This window comes from Chaetodon trifascialis, chromosome 9 (assembly GCF_039877785.1).
Source record: "Chaetodon trifascialis isolate fChaTrf1 chromosome 9, fChaTrf1.hap1, whole genome shotgun sequence".
Lineage (NCBI taxonomy): Eukaryota > Metazoa > Chordata > Actinopteri > Chaetodontiformes > Chaetodontidae > Chaetodon > Chaetodon trifascialis.
Window position 1 is genome coordinate 22860213 of NC_092064.1, and position 17722 is coordinate 22877934.

General features: G+C 44.8%; 1 protein-coding gene across 5 annotated transcripts; it reads left to right on the plus strand.

The window, feature by feature from the left end:
• The first annotated feature begins 23 nt into the window (after positions 1–23).
• Positions 24–17709, plus strand: LOC139336332 (bridge-like lipid transfer protein family member 2). 5 transcript variants are annotated; one of them, XM_070970394.1, is made up of 41 exons: positions 24–148; positions 680–819; positions 939–1065; positions 1204–1253; positions 1386–1527; positions 1608–1726; positions 1861–1921; positions 1997–2180; positions 3336–3459; positions 3567–3691; positions 3793–3860; positions 3936–4072; positions 4255–4409; positions 4853–5046; positions 5249–5546; positions 5976–6181; positions 6262–7303; positions 7432–7623; positions 7881–8083; positions 8390–8508; positions 8609–8832; positions 8946–9136; positions 9327–9426; positions 9543–9742; positions 9826–10123; positions 10217–10374; positions 10625–10831; positions 11329–11428; positions 11629–11811; positions 11945–12066; positions 12157–12312; positions 12530–12651; positions 12736–12916; positions 13211–13297; positions 13454–13504; positions 14462–14572; positions 14655–14790; positions 15157–15281; positions 15363–15464; positions 15987–16121; positions 16370–17709. In XM_070970394.1, exons 2-41 carry the CDS (start codon positions 749–751, stop codon positions 16553–16555), a joined length of 6792 nt encoding a protein of 2263 aa, XP_070826495.1. In that variant the 5' UTR covers positions 24–148; positions 680–748; the 3' UTR covers positions 16556–17709. The 5 variants fall into 5 exon arrangements, with proteins under 5 accessions (XP_070826495.1, XP_070826498.1, XP_070826497.1 ...); XM_070970397.1 differs by having other exon boundaries at positions 4291–4409; XM_070970396.1 differs by having other exon boundaries at positions 683–819.
• Positions 17710–17722: the final 13 nt, after the last annotated feature.

Sequence of the window (17722 nt, forward strand, 5' to 3'; positions counted from 1 at the left end):
AATGAGCAGCCAGCTGAGCGGGGCGGACCAGATCAGAGCCGGAGTGTTTACCCGGTGTGAGCGGAGAGTTACCGCTGACTATCAGATGAAACTGCCCTCTGCAGTGTTATGCTGTGAAGCGAAAACCGGCTACTTTGAATATGTCAGGGTAAGCAAGCTTGATACTCAACTGGAGCCGACAGCAGTCAAAGACATCTACAATAGTTAGTAAGAAGAGTTGTGTGCCAGTCTCGCGGCTATGCTAAGTTAGCCGTAGCATTAGCATGCTAGCACAGATTTGCGACAGATTTTTGGATGACGCGGCGGCAAATATCTTTTAACTGTTTCACGTTTGGTGAGTTTGCGCTAACGCTGCTATCCACTGACAACGAGTCAGTGTTTTGCCACCGGTAGGTTATGGACAAGGACCAAGTTTAGGTAAAGGTTTCACACAGTGTTGAGTGATAAAGTTTAGCTACGTGCTGTTTCATGTTAACTACAGTGTAGTTAATTAGCAATGTTAGCATTGTGAGGCCAGCTGTTACCGTTAGCCGAAAAACAAACTACTAATTTTTCTGAATTTGCTTAGCAAATGTTGCCTCGACAGACGAGTTATTATGGTTATCTAGCAACCACTTAGCTAAAGGCACCTGAAGGTAAGGTGTGTTAAAGCTGAAGTGCACCTCTTCCTCTTTGACAGCAGCTGATAGCAAGCAGAGGAGCAGCCAGACCCATGTCCAAGATTTGGGTGTGAAAAACTTGGGACACAATGTCTCTCTTGCTGATGTCCTTCCTTGTACTTCTTCTGCTTGGGATTGTTTTGCTATGTGTCGTTTTCAGGTAAGTGATGTGTCAATTTGTGCAGTTTATGTGCTTGTAAAATGAACCCATATTTTTCTTTATTTAAGAAGCAATCATGTACAAGATCAAATATGTCCTCTGTTGTCTTTTGCTTGTAGGTGGCTCATATGCACCCTGGCTGTGCACTTCTTCCAGGCTGCACTGAATGCTGATCTAAAGATCAAATCAGTAGGGCTGTTTTCTGTCCAAGGAGTCAGTATCCAGTTTCACCCCCAGCATACTCTGGTGAGACAGCCTGTGTTTACATGACATTTCTGCAGTGAGCTCATTCAGTGCGGCTGCTTCCACATCAGTGGAAATGTTTGGCTCGATAATGGCACCTTTTTGACTACAATACCATAACATTGGCTCTCTTTATGGCAGGAAATTGACAGGATATGGATTTCAAGTAAACTTCTAAATCAGGATTTGCCGTAAGTTGTCACATTTTTTCATCAGTTTGGTAGTTTGGGATAAAATCTTTCAGCTATAGATGCTGAACCCTTACATATGAAAACACAGAATGCTGTTATTTGCGACGTTATTGCTGCATGTTTGCATTTCAGGAAATACCTGGCGTTGTGCGTCGGGGACACCAGAGTTAGGTTTGACTTGCAAGCACCACTAAGACCTCTGGTGAAGAAGAGCCATGGAAAGAAGTCTGGGAGGCTTTCAGTCAGCCCCACAACGCTGCGCTTTCTGTCACAAGTATGGAGCCGCACTGTTTGTCGTTCTTTGGCTAAACTGATTTCGTCGGCCGTATCTCACTTCCTATCTTGTGCTTTCAGCTGCTGTCCTTCCACATCAGCTCAATCAATGTGATGGTACTGAACATAGCACTGTCAGAGTCCCTGTGGCACATGACCGTAACTGGCCTCACCTTGTTGCTTGACCACCAGAGTAAAAGGTAACTACACAACTCATGCTCTGTCATCACTGTTTGACATTAATGTGATTTAACTATTGAATTTAAGAGAAAAGAAAAACTATCCCGACTAAGGATCATGCTACCATGTTATTATTTTTTGTCTTTCATTACAGGCTGGCGTGGGACTTCTCCGTCGGCCAGCTAAGCAGCAAAGTGCTTAAAAGCAGCCAATTGGTAGGTTCTTGTATTTTCACTGAAATAGAAACTTGTGATTGAATATGTGTGTGACTAACGTGCTTTCCATTATAGGATATATGTTTGGCTGAAGTGGCCCTGAGCCTGCTGCTGTCTGGAGATGTGAGCCTGCCAGAGATGAAGCCAGGTTGTTTGTCCCTGAGTGTGAGGACACTTATAGCGGAGCTGCACGAGGGACTATTTCTCAGCCAACTCGTGCTGCCCCCGACTCCCAAAAAGAGCATTCAGGATGCATCTGGTGAGAAAATGCAAAGTTTAATCCCTGACTCTCTGAATAATTTAAGAAACAAGCAATGGCAATCAAGCACTGCTTCACTACAGATTAAAATGTCATTAACTTTTCCCTTTGCCTCTAATTGCTGCCCACAATCCCCCTTTTGACCTTATTTTTGACTTAGCTGATTCTTTTCTCTTGTGAGCCATTTTTTGTCAATTTTTTTGTTGTGTCATAGTTTCACACCAGATATGTTGCAGCAGTCCCTCAAGCAAACCTACAACATCATTAAAAAAGCAGCACAGTTCAACTAACACCTAATCAAGATGTAACTGGGTTGATCGTATGAGTGTATTCTTGTATTCCCCAAGCTAATTCTCTCTACTTGTGTGTTTATTATTGTGAATTATAGCCATGATGGCATTAATAGTTTTCCAGTTTGCCTTCAAGTCTTTTGCTTTTTCTTTGTCTATGATATTTTTAGCTGTTCTGCTAACCAGCAAAAAAAAAATGAGGACAAGGTCGTATCTTAGCGCTGTATTGACCGCTGTAGGTGCCTGAAATGTCCACATAGATAAAGTTTAACCTCCCCAGTCTAATAAAGAATATATTATACTAGTTTAAATTGTAAAAAAAAAAGTGCTGGTGAAATCATGCCATTATTTAAATTAGCAATATTTAAAATAACAGTTTTTTTCATTGTTGTGTATATATCCGCAGGCCTTTTGGGTTCACTTAATGAGAAATGAAATAAAACATCAGTCGCGCAGACATCTTTAAAGTTGGCAGCCCTGCCAGCATGAATACAGACTAACAATGGGAAAAAAGAGGAAATGACACATTAGCTCACTGAAGCATTTCTATGCAACACCTATTTTTAGATCATCAGAAACAAAAGCATTAATGTGAGGCTGTCAGTGATTTAATTTGCAGCCAAAGTTTTTCCAGATGCTTTGCTTTTACCCGGCAGAGCTGCAATATTCAAAACCTGCTTTGAGGAGGTTCAGACAGCGTGCACATTGCAGAATAGTGCACAGTGGCTCATATCAGGTGGCATACAGTATGCACAATATCAATTGAAAGGTAATTGTGTCACATGCTGGAGATTTTTTTAAACGTACACTTACAATACCTTACAGAATAAATTGATTTAATTGTATTAATATTGTTTCCCTTCAGAGTGTGAAAACATTGAGTTCATCCAGACTGAGACGGTGCAACAGTTTCATCAACTGATTCCCCACAAGGTCAATGTGGAATTTGATAATACAAATGTAACCCTGTCCATGCACAGCCAGAAAAAGTGAGTCAACGTTTTTGACTGCATAGTTGTTGTTGTGCACAATTTGATTCCCCTTTGAATGACCTATTGATTTAAACATTTTCTGACCTTTTTTCCTGCCTGTGCAGACACCTGAACTGGACTCTGAAGTCTTTAAAAGTCATCTATGGACGTGACGACGAGCAGCTTCCACTTAAAAGCTTCACTCCTGAGCTGAGCTTTCCCCACAGCAGCCTGGAGCTCCTTCTCGAGGGTTAGTGGACAGCTGGGTGCCAGACGCAGTGCTGAGAGTTGGACGATGGAAAAGAAGCTATGAATAACACGTTCTTGGTTTTTATTTTTTTCTATTGGCAGATGGACTTCTCCTCTCACAAAGTCGACAAAGAATCCTTTGTGTGAACACTCTCAAGACGACCCTGCAGGTGAGGAAGATACTTGATGGTCACATCGGAAGCATATAGCTCATAGTTGACCCTATCGTGTCTTTGTACATTTAGGTGACATCAATGGACATCTCAGGGTCATTCACAGTCAACACTTGCATCATCCACTATCGTCACCAGGAGTTCTCACATTGGCTAGATCTATTTCCATGGGAACAGCTAATCCACCGGAAAGCAGCACATAGAAAAAGGCAAGTTGCAAAAGGAAAACCTGAAGGTTTGGGCTGCTGTATGGAAGTCACTTCTTCTCCTAAAATCACCCACTGCTGAGAAAATAACACCTTTTTCTTTTCCTCTCTTTCTCATCCATGTTTGTGTTTGCACATCACTCATTCTGTATTGTGCTGTTGCATGACGTTATTGTGTTGTGTAGTCCATTAGATTATTTTCCCACCCTCCTTTCCATCAGGCGCCTCCCTCACCTGGATGCTCCCGTGATGGTGTCCACCTCCGTGTCCAACGTTAACGTGTCCGTTCAGCTGGGAGACACAACGCCTTTTGCTCTGGGTTTCCTCTCTGCCAGTGCAGGTACCGCAGGCCTTTCACAAGCTTCACATGTGCACATGCACACAGAAAAGAGAGGCATGTGAACATCATATGATGTTATTGCTACATTACACATTGAGGGCACTTCTATGTTAAAGTATAACCTCAGCACGCTGTGGTAAGCAATAGCACGTAATGTCATTACTATAAGTCATGTGTGCTATTGTTGCAACAAATTTTCCTTCAGTAAACCTCCATGGCTTTTATTCTGAAGGCAACATTTGGGTCGAGCTTTTTCAAACAAACTAGATTAGATAAAGTCTTTTCTTTGATTGCAGATTAAACGTTACACATTAACCTGCGCTCCTTTCTTAGCTTTGAATGGTGTTTGTTTTTCGACAGCTGAAGTCGCTATACTGCAGCAGCTTGGAACATATTTCCTCAAAATAATGTTCTGTGATGACTTTTGCTTCCTGTGTGTGTAGAACTGCAGCATCTTCTTGACATTAAAGTTGACGCAGAGAGCCCAGAGTCCCAGAATGTGCACCAGCGTGCCTCACTGTCCCTGGACAACTTCTGGTGGAGAGTGGGTCAGGGGTCTCATATCCAACAAGCACCCCACCCTCCTGGCAAACATGTGTGGGGAGAAGCGCTAATTTTAGACTCGCTCAGTCTTCAGGTAGGAGCACAAATTATTAGGGAGCCTTTAGAAACTTGTTTTAGTGAATGGAGTAAAAAAAATGTGGTCTTCAATATAGATTTCGAGAATCTGCCAAACAAGCTGTTGAAAAATGTAAAACTAGTTTTTATATTTAGTAATTTAGCGAGAGGACTTATTGGCATGCTTGATTGCTGATGTTCTTTTATTCTCATCCCTCCAGGGGAGTTTCAACCGACCCCACATGGAGTCGAGCTGCCATCCTTCGAGTCTGAACGTGGAGTCCAATCTGAAAGGGCTTCAAGTGGAGCTTTCAGAGACATGTGCACTGTGTCTGTCTCGCCTGCTGTCCCTCATCTGTGTTCCTCGTGACACGCAGCCACAGCTGTCAGATGTGGCCTTGGTGTCTCCCTCTGGTGACGATGCTGCACAGCGCGCTCCTTCCTCACAGCTTCAACTGCTGTTTAAACTGGACTGTTGTCTGGAGGATGTTAATGTGTTCACGTTGTCTAATCTGGCAGGTAAGTTTTGTTTTTTTTTTCAGAGTATTTAAGAATGCAGCACTGTGAAAATGTGGCATCTGCTGCTCTGCTGCCTTTGTTCAGTAATTTATTATGTGGGACAGAAACAGTACTGTTTTTAAGGTATCACCCAAATATTCAGTTCAATTCAGTTTAACTTATGCAGCATCAACACAAGCTATCAGATAGATGTGACTTCTGTGGAGCTCAAACAATTAATAGATTGTGATAGACAAAAAAAATTCTTTAGCTGTTTTGATAATTGTGTCATTTGTCAAGTGAAAATGCCAAACTTCACAGATCCCTTACACGTGCTCCATTGAGTCCTCTTTATCTTGTGGGGCGACAGAACACAGGATACAGGAACCTCTCTGCTCTGTCTATCATCACCTTTGATAATCACCTTTTATGAACTTGTGTCTTTTTAAGGAGCCGTGTCTTTGCGGATGGACACGATCAACGTCCTGAGCTCTGCAGAGACCTCCTCTGTGTCTCTTCAAGGTGTGAGCTTGTCAGCGATCAGAACCCTCACAGAGAACATGGAGTCATGTTGCCCCGCCTCCCAAACCCCCAGCCCTGTGCTCAAACTCACAGTGATATCCTTTACCTACCACGTCACCACCCACACCGTGCAGGTAATCACTTCACGATCAGTTTCATTTCTCCGGACTGAAAGAGTCTCTGTGTCAACATTCATGTTTTGTGTCTTTATCAGATTCAGTGTGAAGAGGAGCTCACCGTCGAATGGACACCGCCGGACCACATGGTCTTATATCAGCACCTGACTGAAGCTCAGGCGTGTTGGCGTATGCTTTGTGGGGAGAGAGGAGAGGACGGTCCTACGGAGAGTGAGCTTGTTTCAGGCCAGAGTAGAGGGCTGTGTGTGCGCGTTGATCTGGGCTGCACTCGTCTGACAGCCCATGTTAGTGAGCAGAACTATATTCTCCTGCACTCAGAGGCCCTCTCAGTCGTCAAGCATACTGGTTCCATTCACATGTGTTCCCCCTCCGTGATCTTCAACTTTGATGGCAACAACATTGTCTCCTTCAAAGGCCTGGATGTTGAAATGCACACAGAGCTGACTGAGATGCGGCTGCACAGAGACACCTTCCCCTTCCTCACCACTCCTCATAACTGTGTCTGGGTCCTCACCTGTCCCTCCCTGGCTGTCGAGTTCCCCTACCAGTACAATTTCTCAAAAACCTTTGACATGGCCATTAGCGTGCAGAAGTGGCTGAAGACTCTGCATCGCTCCCCGAGTCGAGACGCTGCCGTCCAGCATCTGCCTCCTGACCTCGTGTTCAAAATCAGCCAGTTCTCGTTCGTCTTCCTGGACGACATCTTTGAAATCAAGCTGCGAGACAACTACGAGCTAATGAAGGACGAGAGTAAGGAAAGTGCAAAGCGTCTTCAGCTTCTGGATAAGAAGGTGGCAGATCTGCGCAAGCAGCACGGAGAACTTCTCCCTGCCAGAAAGATTGAAGAGCTGTATAGTTCACTTGAGAAGAAGCACATTGAGATCTACATCCAGCGCTCGCGCCGCCTCTACGCCAACACGCCCATGAGGAAATCCCTGCTGACCTGGACGGTGTCAGACTTGGAGCTGGTCGCTCTGGCTGATCACTCTCTTCATGGGCCAGAGAGGGTGAGAGAGCAGCTGAGGGACATCGACGGGATCAGTCCCTTCCCCAGAGACGGACTCCCTCTGGTGGTCCAGTGGTGCCGTGCTGTCAAGTTTCAACTGGCTGCATTTTTGGGTAAATTTAAAACAGGGTTTAGATGAGACTAATTCTGAAAGAAAATGTGATCATCTTAATGAAAGCCTCACCGGTTTAAAGTTACTTCTGCATATTCAAAACTAATTGATCTATTTCTGATGTGCCAGTGAGAATTCGGGATTACCCTCGCTACCTGTTTGAGATCCGGGACTGGAGGCTGTCAGGACGTCTGATGGGGACCGAGCAGGACGGACACGCCAGGGCTCATCGCAAAGAGATAGTCCCACTCGGTCCTCCGTGGGGAGATGTGACAGTCCACAGGAATATGCCACCGCTTAAGTTCTTCTATGATTTCAAATGTGAGTGATGTGAATCATGCTGTCACCATGCTCTCATCGTATGTACCCGACACTTCAATCTGCCTGACCAATCCCAGCTTTTGAGTGTGCAGAAGAAGGCATGTGCAGGGGCACAGGAAAGAAAATTGTGATTAGTAATCATGATGCTGGTGAATCATAGTCAGTATTAAACCAGTTGTGAAGTCATTTTGTTGAGTAATGTGAGGTTTACTCTCTCAAACACTTACTGTCTCTCTCTGAATATTCTCTGTGTGCAGCGAACATAAATCTGTACACCATTGTGTGGGGGCCATGTTGGGACCCTGCTTGGACCTTGATTGGCCAGTCCGTTGACCTGCTGACCAAACCCACAGTTGATCCCTCACCTCCTCTGGCCTGGTGGGACAAAAGTCGTCTCCTGCTGCATGGACGCTGGGTTATGGACATCGATCAGGCCAATCTTCACCAGCTGGCTACAGAGGTAAAACAATGTAGAACAGCGTGCTAAGAAACTCAGCTGCTGTGAATCTGCAGTAGACCTCTGCAGGAAGATGTTGAATAAAGTTCTGTTTGTGACAAGTCATCTTTTCAACCACCTCAAATCAGGTGACCTTCACACACAGTGCCCTCTGTACAATCTGCAATCCAATATTATTAGTCTCCCATAAAGTCGACTTTTATGATGCCAATAATGTTCAGGGGTGTAGTTTGTCGTGGAAACTGAGCTGTTTGAGGAAAAGCAAAATGAATCACCTGAGCTATAAAACCAAGTCTCGCATTCTTTCAGGATCCTTACAACACCACAGAAAACCTGCACTGGGAGTGGAATAAGCTGAACTTTGACTGGAATCCTGGACAGTTTGTCTTTAAAGGCGACTTGGATGTAAATGTTAGGACAGCATCAAAGTAAGTGGAGACACCCGTCGTGAAACTGTGGTTAGGTAGAATTTTTAACAGTATTTGCAGAGAATCGTTCAATAATACAAGTGTCTTTTTTCCACATTAGGTATGATGATATCTGTTTTCTACACCTGCCCAACCTGTGTATGACCCTTGACCTCCAATGGCTTTGCCATGGCAACCCCCATGACCACCATGCTGTAATGCTCTGCTGTGCAGAGAACGTTGCAGACGTGACCTCAGGGCAACCTCATGACTCCTACAGAGCCTTTCGCTCTGAGAACCTCAACCTCTCCATCACCATGGACCTTAACCAGCACTGTGGCACAGGTATGTACAGCCCTGTTAGCTGTATTATCTAGCTATGCTCAACCCAATGCACTTGAAAACCAGTACTATACATGTGTTTTTCTGTAGAGAACTATATTTTTTTTTCTTTGTAGAATCCTGCCAGCCTAGAATCCTTCTGTACAGCAGCACGCTGCGCTGGATGCAGAACTTTTGGGCGACCTGGACGGGCGTATCTCGACCGATCTGCAGAGGCAAGCTCTTCCATAGCCTCAGGCCTGTCCGCAAGAAGCTGGGTCAGCACTATAAACAGATGTCCTACACAGCTGCCTTCCCACAACTACAAGTAAGTGTTTTTCGAGGCTGCCCTCCAGCAACAGTCTGCTGAAAATCTGCTTCAGGTTTTTACTATGTGGTCTGCATTTAGTGTCACTTGTACAGTACAGTGTGATTCCTGGTGGATCATTCACTGAGTTATTCCCCTTTAATTCTTTACTCCCACATGCGTACATTTCCACATATTGTTTGTCCTTCAGGTGCATTACTGGGCCTCCTTTGCCCAGCAGAGAGGTATCCAAGTGGAGTGCAACAAAGGCCACGTCTTCACTCGAGGGGCTCAGAGACTTATTCCACAGGGTATGAGAAAAAGAAATCGTTCATTCATACAGATGCCTTAATTTAGCCTCCCAGCAGAACAAGAAGTGGTTGTGTATATGTTTTTATTGTGTGCGTGTGTTCATATTGTCTCTCAGCTGGCACTGTGATGAGGAGGCTGATCTCTGAATGGAATGTGACTCAGATGGTTAGCGAACTGTCTCAGGTGACCGTTCACCTGATGGCCTCCACCTGGGATGAGACGGCTGACCACCAGATCAATGCTCAGGTGAAGAAGACCCACCTGCTCAGCCTGTCCTCCCTGAGCTACCAGCGACAGAGCAACCGCGTGGAGGAGGTAAAACCCCAGAGCTGGCTGGAGTTTAAAGCCGTTTTCCACTGTGGCTGCTTTTGTAATCGAGAATTGAATATTTCTGACAGGAGGTGAACCAGAAGGATGAGACGAATGCCTCTTACACTCACAAACTGCGCCTCGTGGACCTGCGTGCTTCCTGGACCACCACAAACAGGAACATAGCCTTTGGGCTGTATGACGGTTATAAAAAGGCGTCTGTACTGAAGAGAAACCTCTCCACTGAAGCTTTGAAAGGTCTGAGGATCGACACTCAGCTGCAGACCAAGAAGCTCAAACGCTCTCCTTCCAACTACTCCCCCACCACAGCCCCTACCACACCAGTTATGCCCACTGTCAGCCGAGCAGAGAAAAGTCAAAATGAAGGTGATGACATAGCCTGGCTGAGAAAAGACAACAGCTGAGTCTTTGAAGATGTACTAACCCCTTTCTTTTCATTTTCCCTCCTTCTCTCTGTAGGAACATCGATGCTCCAGAAACTGATTGAGGAAACAGACAAGTTTGTGGTGTTTTCAGAGGAAGACTCAGGTGTCAGCGACCAGCTGTGCGGCATCGCAGCCTGTCAGACCGATGATGTCTATAACCGCAACTGGTTTATCGAGCTGGTCAACTGTCAGGTGCGTTGATAATAGCTTTTTATCGCGTGATAGTTTATTTGCTTCTTGAGTCCAGTTTTGTTGCCTTCCATGTTAAACTTGTAATGGTGCGCTACAACAACATGCTGCTGAAACCTTGTGAGCTCAACCCAAAAATTCATAGTTCTGTAAAAATTTCTCTCTTTCAGAATTGAGGTTTTTCGCTCAATGAATGCAGGTCGATAATCAGGTTGGCCCAGTTTTTAACCCTCCTCTATGTTGCTCTACCCAGATGATGCTGCGCGGCACAGAGACCGCAGGCTGTGTGCTGGTATCTGCAGCAAAAGCTCAGCTGCTCCAGTGTGAGCACCACCCAGCCTGGTACAGCGACACCCTGAAGCAGAAAACCACCTGGACCTGCCTGCTGGATGGCATGCAGTACTTTGCCACCATGGAGCCCAACCCGTCCGAGCAAGAGGACAGACAGCTGTGGCTGGAGGTAAGTAACCTGACGCGCTATGTGGTTTGTTACACAGAACCATCTGGGAAGCCGTCCTTGGAAAGTGTTTGGAAAAGGGCAATCAGATCAATGAACCATACGATGTAGTAGGACTCCTGTCGAAGCCCATTAGAAGAAGAGCAAATTCCATTTCCTTACAGAAAATCCTTCAGTGCCATTCTTTCAAGAATGAAATACTCTCCAGTTCAGATATAACTGATACTATAGCAGCATCTACCCAAAGCTCTTTAGGAGCCGCCATTGATGTTTTAAAACGCCATCGTCACACTTGAATCATGCCTCTAGCTGCCAGTAGTTCCTTACCAAATTATTAAAAGATAATATTACTAATGTGAAAAAGATTCAAAATTGCACATGGTTTAAGTACATTGTTTTTTCACTAATGTACTAAACAGTACATTAAACCATGTAGTTGCACTTCCACTCGTACTTCCTGCTCTGATGCACTCGTGGCTCTTTCATTGGGTTGTGTTTAGGTGAAAAACATTGAGGAGCACAGGCAGCGTAACGTCGACTCAGTGCTGGAGCTGATGGAAAGTGGCCAGGCTGTGGGAGGAATGGTCAGCACCACTACAGGTAAATGACTTCTCAAACACCTGATTGTTCTTTGTCACAACATAAAAGATGGCTCCTCATCCCACAGACTGGTTTGTGGTGCACTGACCACACTGCTACAGCTGTAAAAATACTTTCCTGAGTACAGTTCACCTGTAGATGGCCTCTGGTTAGCTGTACTATTTTAAGGATTACAAAAATGTTCTTTTCTGTGTGTGTAGACTGGAACCAGCCAGCCCAGGTGAACGAGGCTCAGCAGGTTCAGCGTATCATCTCACGCTGTAGCTGCCGGATGCACTACATCAGCTACAGTCATGACATCAACCCGGAGGTGGCCACGCAGATCAAACCACCAGAGCTGAGGAATAATCATGAGAAAGAAGACCTACTGAAAAAACAGGCCGGTGTGTGTGTGGTCGGTTACGTACTGTCTGTCATTAGCAAGGAAGAGTGCACCTGGGTTCTTGTAAAGTGGGCAGCTTCCTAGTTTTTCAGAGACAAACAGTTACAAATTGTCTCATGATGTTGATTTAACAGGGGCTGTGGACACCTTCACACTCATTCACCACGATCTGGAGATATCCACTAACCCTGTTCAGTACGCTATGATCCTGGACATTGTCAACAACTTGCTGTTGCACGTGGAGCCCAGACGCAAGGTAGGCTAACGGTCCCAGTTTACAAAAGATTTCCGCGTCCTTACCGAGGTTTCATCATATTGTCTGTTTTTTTATCTTGTGGACGTTTAGGAGCACAGCGAGAAAAAGCAGCGTGTGCGTTTCCAGCTGGAAATTTCCAGTAATCCAGAGGAGCAGCGCAGCAGCATCCTGCACCTCCAGGAGGCGGTCAGACAGCACCTCACGCAGATTAGACGCCTGGAGAAGCAGATTTACTCCAACATAAGGGTGAGTCACGAAATTTACTCTTTGAATTGTTACTGTTATTTTAAACCAAGAGCTTGAGCGTAAATGTGAATGAATCAAGTAAGCTTTGGTTCCATTGCATCAGATCCTTTTTTCCTAACTATCCATCATGAGTCTGACAATGTCACAAGAGTCAAATGTGCAATAGATGGAGAGCTCTTTGAATTATTAAACGTTTGCTCTCTTTATCATCTTGCAGGCACAGCCTGAGGAGCTGAGCGGTGATGAACTGATGGAGATCAACACAAGGCTGCAGAACCAGCTGAACCAGGAGAAGAATGACATGCAGATGAAGAGCGAAGAGCTCAACATTCTCATCAGGTCACACATCAGCACTCATTCACATCATGTACTGAGAGGATGTGGCACACAGGTCAACAATAAATGTCTTCTCTTTTCTTTCAGGTGTTTTAAGGACTTCCAGCTGCAACGGGCAAACAAGCTGGAGCTGCGCAAGCCCCCAGAGGATGTGAGCGTGGCGAGGAGAACAGAGATCTACTTTGCCCAGGCCCGCTGGTGTTTGACCGAAGAGGACGGCCAGCTCGGCATTGCTGAGTTGGAGCTGCAGAGATTCATGTACAGCAAGGTGAGCACAGCAAGGAGCTACATCAGCCTGGAGTTTGAAGCAGCCGGCTCATGCTTAAAGTGCAGACAGGGCAGCAGAATCGCTTATCTTCCATCCCTGTGTAGCTTACCTCGGCTTTAGCTTCTACTCATCCGAGAATAATGGGAATATATAACGAATCCTATTGTTGTATTTTTTTGTATTTTTCTCTTTCTCTCTAAAATGCATCAGTTTAATGCAAAGAAACTGAACTGCGGAGACAGAACTTACTGAATGGTGAATGTTAATGACTCTGTGAATACTTCCCTCCCACAGCTCAACAAGTCCGATGACACAGCAGAGCATCTCTTGGAGTTAGGGTGGTTCACAATGAACAACCTGCTGCCCAATGCAGCATACAAGGTACATCTGAGTGTCACTGTTTTGTTTGCTCAGTTACAAAAGTGGAAAAGCACATTAATTTCACTTGACTTTAGTTTGCTTTTAAGCCTTAATTGTACAAAATGCACTAACTTCCATGACAGACCATGACAGAAGTTGTCAAAACGTTGCCTGCAGTGTGCATTATTTATGACTCTCTGCCTGGTTTCTTCTGTGCAGCGTGTGAGGGTATGTACAGCACTGCTCCGGTGACAAGACTTGATGTCTGTGTTGGCTCCATCTTGTTTGTTCAGATGGGATCGCTCTGTGTCACCTCAGAGTTTCACATTCAGTGTTGCATGCACACGCTCAAGGGTTAATGTATGCATGTGTGACCAAGGACTCATTACAAGTTCACTTAAAGGTGGGGTCAGCCATTCTAATCCAAAATAATAACTCAGCAGACCTCTCCTCACAGTCCACTAGTTGTCCGCTCAGTCGTGCTTGCACACAGCCACGGCTCTGTTAATGGGAAACAAAGAAAGTGGCTCAGACCCAGCCACACACCACTTTTCCAGCCAATCAGCAGCAGGTGGCATTTGTGCTCACGCAGGAGAGGAGATGGGGGAAGCGAGAGGGACAATAAATCCAGCACATGCTAACATGTATTTGCAAAGGGAAGGAGAGATGGCAGAGAAACAGTCAAAGAGAAGAAAGTCAGAAGAGCAAATATTGAAAAAAGGTTGTGAGGCTTCCCAATGCTGGAGAGACCTGAAAGGCATGAAGACGGATGCAGAGGTTGCTCTGTTTTTGATATGATTTGCTCAAGTAATTTTTGTGATGTTTGTGTCAGGCAGCTTTAAATCTTTTTCTAGCTTGCCATATGCTGTTGTTGTGATGTTAGCTGTGGCAGCAGGAGAGTTGTGAGTATGGCTGTCTGGAGGTGGAGCGCTGGCTCTCGTCCTCTCTGCATGTGCAGGAGTTTTTGTTTTGCTATTGAGTTGGAATATGAAAAGTTTTTCTCCAGAATGGCTCACCCCATCTTTAATGCTGTGTTTTTTTGTCCATACTGTGTTCATATCATCAATAATATCAAAATATTCAGTTTCAAAAATGGCATCAAAATAGGATTTTCAGGCTAAATCTCACCAAAGCTTTATTTTGTGTTGTTGACGAGGATGAAATGAACTCTCTCCTCTTTCACAGGTCGTCCTTCGTCCTCAGAGTAACTGCCAGTCCGGACGCCAGTTTGCCTTGCGTATCTTCAGTAAAGTGCGCCCCCCTGTGGGAGGAATCTCTGTCAAGGAGCACTTTGAGGTGAAGAACGTCACACGCAGCCACAGTTAACCGGAACATTTGGCTCGAGTTTTGTTGAAGACGTGTTGTGTCCCGTCATCAGGTGAACGTGGTGCCTCTCACCATCCAGTTGATGTACCAGTTCTTCAAGAGGATGATGGGATTTTTCTTCCCGGGAAGAAATGTTGAGGAGGAGGAGGTCACAGACGAGGAAGACAAGTTCAGATTGGTCACGACGGGTATGTTTCTGTCAACAGTGGCAATATGACAGCAGTAAGATGAGCAGCACTTTGTCTCCCTGTGGGATCCCCAGCCTGTAACCTATACCGACCAACTGATCAATAATAGTTTCCATTTTCTCTGCCAGATGTGTGTGTGTGGGTGTGTGTGCGCGCACGCGTGTATGTGTGGTATTGAATAACCCATTACTGTGTTATGTCATACCTCGGAGCTATTAAAAGGCTCTGTCACTTTGGATATGACCTTGAGATGTGTGAGTGTGTGTGTGTGTGTGTGTGAGAGACAGACTCAGTGGGAGTATAAGGTGTAGGGTGCAGAGTCACCCAGAGGCCACAGTGCTGATGCTGATGTGGCCTGTGTCACAGGTATCCCTGTCAAGCCTCGGCAGTCGTCAGAGGACACCATGGGTCCTATGGGCCCCAGCAAAGGTGTCGCCCAGGGACTGAACCGCACTGCGGGGGTCAGGAGGTCATTCAGGAAACCTCCAGAGGTATTTGTGCTTTTTGATTGATTGTGCTCAGATGTCAGGAGCAAAACAAAATACATGACTTTTATAATTTCCTCCCACCAGCATCCTGTTGACGACATCGATAAGATGAAGGAGCGAGCTGCTATGAACAACTCCTTCATCTACATCAAGATTCCCCAAGTGCCCCTCTGTGTCAGCTATAAGGTGAGATTTCTGAGCATAACAGCTGATCTCTACATTGACTATAATGTTTTTAATCCCTGCTTATCACTGTGGATAATGAGCTCGAATAGGAAGAAGCGTAAAAAAAGACTGAGAAGGATTATTGTGTTACCTGAAAAGACCTGAAAACAGCTCAGGTCAGTGCATGAGAGTTTCAACTCAGCGAACTAAACCATGTTGCTAGATTTAAGATTGAAAGGTTTTTTCATAAGAAGGCCATAAATAACTGTACACTGCCTGCTCAGCACCAAACAGCAGACAGACGTGGCGATGAGCTGGTGAACATAGTGGAGCGTTCAGCAGCTAAAGAGCTATAAAGAGCGATATTCCCCTCAGTAGAAATTAAAAACAGGTACAAGAGTGCAAATATTGGTGCAAATTCTGAAGATTATTATGGGTTAATCGCTTTTTAACTCAGTCAGATACTTTCTGCTCCTCGTCTGATTGTTTTGTTATTGTTGTTGTTGAACTGATGTCTGACTGTATAAAATCCTCTGCGTTTAGGGAGAAAAGAGCAGCGTGGACTGGAAGGACCTGAACCTGGTTTTACCGTGTCTGGAGTACCATAACAACACCTGGACGTGGCTCGACTTCGCCATGGCTGTGAAAAGGGACAGCCGGAAAGCACTCGTAGCACAGGTACACACACATATACACACACAAACTGTGACTGAAGGTAGATAATGTGATGTGATTCAGTTACAGAAATGAGCTCTTCTATAATAATCAGTCTTTTGTTAAATTTCTTCAAGTTATCCTTTGTTTCGGACAGTGGGCTTTCAGTGGTTTTAATTCATTTACCAAGACTGACTCGGGGTCAGAAACAACCTAAATTTTGCCCTGATGTTGAAAAATGTATTCCTGAACATGCTGTTTTCGCTGCTCAGATGATAAAGGAGAAGCTACGTCTGAAACCAGCTTCAGGCTCAGACCTGCGGGGCAAAGCGTCTGAAGGGAAGTCTGACAACAGCCTGCAGCAGCAGGAGGAAGATGAGAAGGCACGGCTCCTCATCGGCCTCAGCAGTGCAGACAAGAGCTCCAGCAAGAAGAGCATCTTCAGCCGACGCAAGTGAAGCAACAAACACTCGCACATTCACACCACGACTGGACGATCCACTACAGCGGCTGCCACACTCCCTCAGCAAGGGGATCAGGGAAAATGCAGTTCTGCCTCTTAGAGAGATGGTGGAGCATTACTGAATCATACGGACCTGCTGAAATTAAAGTGAAATTTAAATGTATTTTTTTTGTGCTTAAAACTCCTGATGCGTCTCAGATTTGAGTTTATGGCCAAAATCCCTGCAGGGAACTCAAAACAGCTCGAGGATTTTGCCATTTTGACCAAATATGTATATATCTATATGTATTATCATGTTCTTTTCGTGCCATTTAAAATTTCACACAACCTGCAACTTTCAAAACGACGACGGCTTGCGTTGCATTGAATGTAGCGAGGAAGATTTTCAGTGTGTAGCCAGCACTTCACTGTCCTTCCCTCTGCTTCTAGAAATGCAAGACTGAGAGCACCTTTTCCTGCTGGCTCAGGAACACTGTATGTCAAACGTGTTAAAGTCACATAGGAACACATAGGACTCAACTGAAAGCACCTTCAATGCTGCCAGCTGTAAAGATTAGATTTTCAAATATATATATATATATATATATATATATATATCAAATGTGTTTTATCACTTAGAGCTTAAAGAAGTTGTGCGTATGGCTGTATGACTGTCGCCCTGACACGAAGGCCTTTTCCCACAAATGACCACAAAAGATGCTATTTTATATTTTACCTGGAAATGACAGTCTGCGCCCCTCAGCTAGCCGTACCTCACCCCAGTGCAATATAGCAAGAACGGAGCTGCAAAAACTTGTAATGTGTTGTATAACTGTGGCACTTGGTTTGATGGTATTGTGGCAAAAACAAAAAAAATGTGTTGCAGCTAATGACTGAGTGTATGTTTTGTAATTTTATTACTAAAGCACTTTTTTATGTAAAGTATTTTGATATTTTTGTAACCAGGGTTTTTTTCTTTTTTTTCTTTTGGATTACTTGTATAACTGTGCTGCTAGGCCTGTTATTTCAGTCACATTTCTCTTAAGACTAAGAAGAAAAATGCCCTGAACATTTCAATTAAAACGGATCATATCGCAACAGATGCATTCACGTTTCTGTCAGCTCTGCGGCTTATTGTTTCTCTGTCAATAAAAGTGTTATAGTCTGTCAGAGGTGCGTTTGT